Genomic DNA, 3472 nt, shown 5'->3' with positions numbered 1-3472 from the left:
ACACACACACACACACACACACACACACACACACACACACACACACACACACACACACACACACACACACACACACACACACACACACACACACACACACACACACACACACACACACACACACACACACACACACACACACACACACACACACACACACACACACACACACACACACACACACACACACACACACACACACACACACGCTCCCCTCCCGCTCCCCCCCCGCACCCCCCCGGCACCCCCCACCTGGTAGAAGGGCACCATGGCCTCGCCCGCCAGCGCCTTCGCCAGCAGCGTCTTGCCAGTGCCTGAGGGGGAGGGAGAGCAACATGCGGCATGAGGCATGAGAACAACATGCACACGTGAAATGAAGACGAGATAATGATGGGGAAAAAAGGCAGCCGTTCATTAGCATGCAGTGCTGACGTCCCACCCCTTGCTTCTTCTCCCGCTCCCCCGCTCCTCCTCTCCCTCCCCACCGCAGCCCGCTCCTCCTCGTCTCATTTTCCGACCCAGCACGGCCCCCTGCTGTCCCCCGCCACCCCACCCACCCGGGTCTCCCTCCAGCAGGATGCCCTTGGGCGGCCGCGCGCCCAGCTTGGAGAAGGTGCCCGGGTCCTTGAGGAACTGGGGGGTGAGAGTGGGAGGAGGGTGAGGGTGAGGGTGAGAGGGGTTGAGGGGGCTGGTGAGGGGCTGGTGGGGGGAGAGCGGTAAGGCGGCGCGGCCGAGGTTGCGTCTCTGCATGCATTGCCGCATCCGTGCCAACCCCTTGCCGATTCGGTCCGGCACCCCTTGCCGATTCGGTCCGTGCCACGCCCCATCCAAGCCCTCAAGCCCCCAAGCCTCAAGCCTGCCACCATCAGACCACCAGCCCCCCACTAGTCCCCCGCTCAGCCCCCCTCGCCCAGTCGGCCCCACGCACACACACACGCACTCACCTCCACCACCTCCACCACCTCGTTCAGGATGGGGCCCAGACCCGCCACGTCCCGGAACTCCACACCTGTGCCGGCGTGAGCGCAATCACACACACACACACACGCTCGGTAAAATGGTAGGTATCGGTAAATAAGTCCGTCGCGTCATCGCGGGGTTTCGTTTTTCTTAATACACACACCACAACACACACACGTCATGGGGCGTCAGTCACGGCAGGGTAGTGCGCATGCCAGTGTGTGGGCTTGTGAAAGTGCGTGTCAATGTGTGGAGTGCCAGTGAAATTGACGGCGTGCGTCATGGTGTGCGTCATACTGTGCCAATGTATCATGCGACCTATGGGGCGGGGATGAAAAGGCAGGGTGTGACGTCACGTTGGCTTAAACCCGAGGCCATGAGTCATGGGCCTGTTGCAGATGCAAGTGCACGGGTTGGCAACGCGCGGGGGAGAGACGAAAGCGCGGACACAGCATCTGCTAGGTTCCATCCAGCGAGTCCCGCTCGCCGCCCGTCCATTCCCTGCTGCACGTCAGGCACTCATCCCCGCACCCAACATCCCCCCTCCCCCACCCCACCCACGCGCCCCACGCCCGCCCACCTGTGAGTCCCTCCTTGCGCGCCTCCGACTTGGAGCGCGCGAACTCCATGGCGGCACCCGGGTCCTCCTCCAGCGTGCGGATGTCGCTGTGGTGCCAGACAGATGTGCGAGAGATAACACACACAGGAGCACTTGTGAGGATAGGGTGAGGGCCAGAGAGCGGCAGAAATGATCCCAACAACTCCAACATTCAAACGCCAATCCCGCCTAAACTGGCTCATACCGTAACCCCTGCATTCCTCCCATCGCAACTCGCCCACCTGAACTCCCTATCCACACGCCCCCCTCACATCCACATCCAACATCTCGCCGACACACCCACACACCCACGCACACCAGAGCATCGAAATCTCCCCCCTCCCCAATCCAGACACTCACAGGATGCGGCTGCGGCGCAGCGCGGGGATGACGATGCCCAGCGTGAGGCACACCGCGAAGTACACCACGCCCAGGTTGTTGTTTGAGCGGTTGAGCTCCAGGCTGGGCGGCCGCCACTCGGGCAGCAGCGAGTCGCGCAGCGCCCGCAGCTCCGGCAAGCCGGAGCGCTCCAGGCCCCAGCTGTGTGTGGTTGTGTGTGTGAGAGAGGGGGTTTTGGGTTTTGGGGTTTTGAGGTTTTTTTTGGGGGGGTTGAGGCTTTGGGGGGTTTGGGGTGGGAGGAGTTGGTAGTGGGGAGTTGTTAGGGTTGAGTTGGACACTCCCTCTGTCACCGGTGGCTGAATTGCTACCCCGCCCTCTCCCGCTCCCCTTCGCGCTCTGTGGGCTGTTGCGGGGGTTCTTGGGTTACTTTGGGCTGGAATCGCGCTCCCCCGCCTCCCCTGCTTGTGTCCTGTTCCCATGTTTCAACCTTGAAATCCGCCTCCCCCTCCCCAGCCCCCGCCCTGCCGCCCTCACCGAATGGCGCCTGTGACGGCGTCCCATGACGGCTGCATCAGGAAGGCGGTGCCGCTGCCCGGTGCCACCGCACTGCCGGTGCCGTGGTACGACACGTCCAGGTGCCGCAGGGCGGGCGTGTCGTGCTGCGGAGAGGTTACGGGTTCCGGGTTACGGGTTGTTGCAAAGTGGAAGGAAGGAAGGAGGGAGGGACGACGAAGGCATGACAAATCACAGACTAAGGCATGACTAGTCACAGACTGAGGTGCGGAGGGCATTGGAAGCATGGTTGCGGGTTGTTGTGGTGAAAAGGGGAGAGGGATGACTAGAGCACGCCTTACCACAGACTGCGGCGCGGAGGGGATTGCAAGGGTGGTTCGGAAAGCGGCACAGGATGAAATGATGGGGGATGCGGGTGCGATCTACGATCCGACCCTGCCTCTCACCTGCGCCGCCGCCGCCGCCGCCGCCTTCCCCTTGCTGCTGCTGCTGCCGTACAGCGCCGCCAGGGCCTCGGGGCTGTAGCGCGGCTCGTAGGCCTGGTACAGCTGCGCGAACACGTGGCTGTAGCCGATGTCGGCGGGGCTGGCGGGCGGGGCCTGCGGAGGGGGGCGGAGGAGCGTGGAGGGGTTGGAGGGGAGGGGGAGGTGAGGGGAGGGGTGTGTGGAGGGAAGGCGGGTGGCGGGAGGGGGACAGGGGGTTACATTCATGACTGGTTCAGGAAGTGGGGGCAAGGTTGGGACGGGGAGGGAGGGAAGGGGCAGGCGGGCAAGGACGAGCGCGGCAAGGCGACAACAGGCACAGAGCCCACTGGGGCCGAGACATGGTTAGGTTGCGTGTGGGTGCACCCTGCAAAACCCCTCCCTCCCACGTTTCCTCCTTCATATTGCCTCCAGCCCCCCTCCCAGCACCGCCCCGCCCAGCGCCGCCCCCGTCCTCATCGCCCTGCCCACTCTCCAACTGCCCCCCCACCTGCCTGCCCCCCCGACACCCACCCACACCCACACCCACACCCACACCCACACCCACCACCCCACCACTCCCCACCCACCCACCCACCCA

At 64.0% G+C, this 3472-nt stretch overlaps 1 protein-coding gene across 1 annotated transcript in view; it reads right to left on the bottom strand.

The window, feature by feature from the left end:
- Positions 1–3472, bottom strand: part of CHLRE_17g739752v5 (uncharacterized protein) — a 14619-nt gene that overhangs the window by 7700 nt on the left and 3447 nt on the right. The window contains exons 7-13 of the mRNA XM_043072621.1: positions 2857–3009; positions 2432–2556; positions 1919–2098; positions 1541–1626; positions 945–1009; positions 558–633; positions 253–314 (exon numbers count right to left, since the gene is read on the bottom strand). Of these exons, the coding sequence (XP_042915080.1) occupies positions 253–314; positions 558–633; positions 945–1009; positions 1541–1626; positions 1919–2098; positions 2432–2556; positions 2857–3009 (747 nt within the window). The remainder of the gene's footprint in view (positions 1–252; positions 315–557; positions 634–944; positions 1010–1540; positions 1627–1918; positions 2099–2431; positions 2557–2856; positions 3010–3472) is intronic.

This window comes from Chlamydomonas reinhardtii, chromosome 17 (genome assembly GCF_000002595.2).
Source record: "Chlamydomonas reinhardtii strain CC-503 cw92 mt+ chromosome 17, whole genome shotgun sequence".
Classification (NCBI taxonomy): Eukaryota; Viridiplantae; Chlorophyta; class Chlorophyceae; order Chlamydomonadales; family Chlamydomonadaceae; genus Chlamydomonas; species Chlamydomonas reinhardtii.
This window is presented reverse-complemented; position numbering and strand designations above follow the sequence as displayed.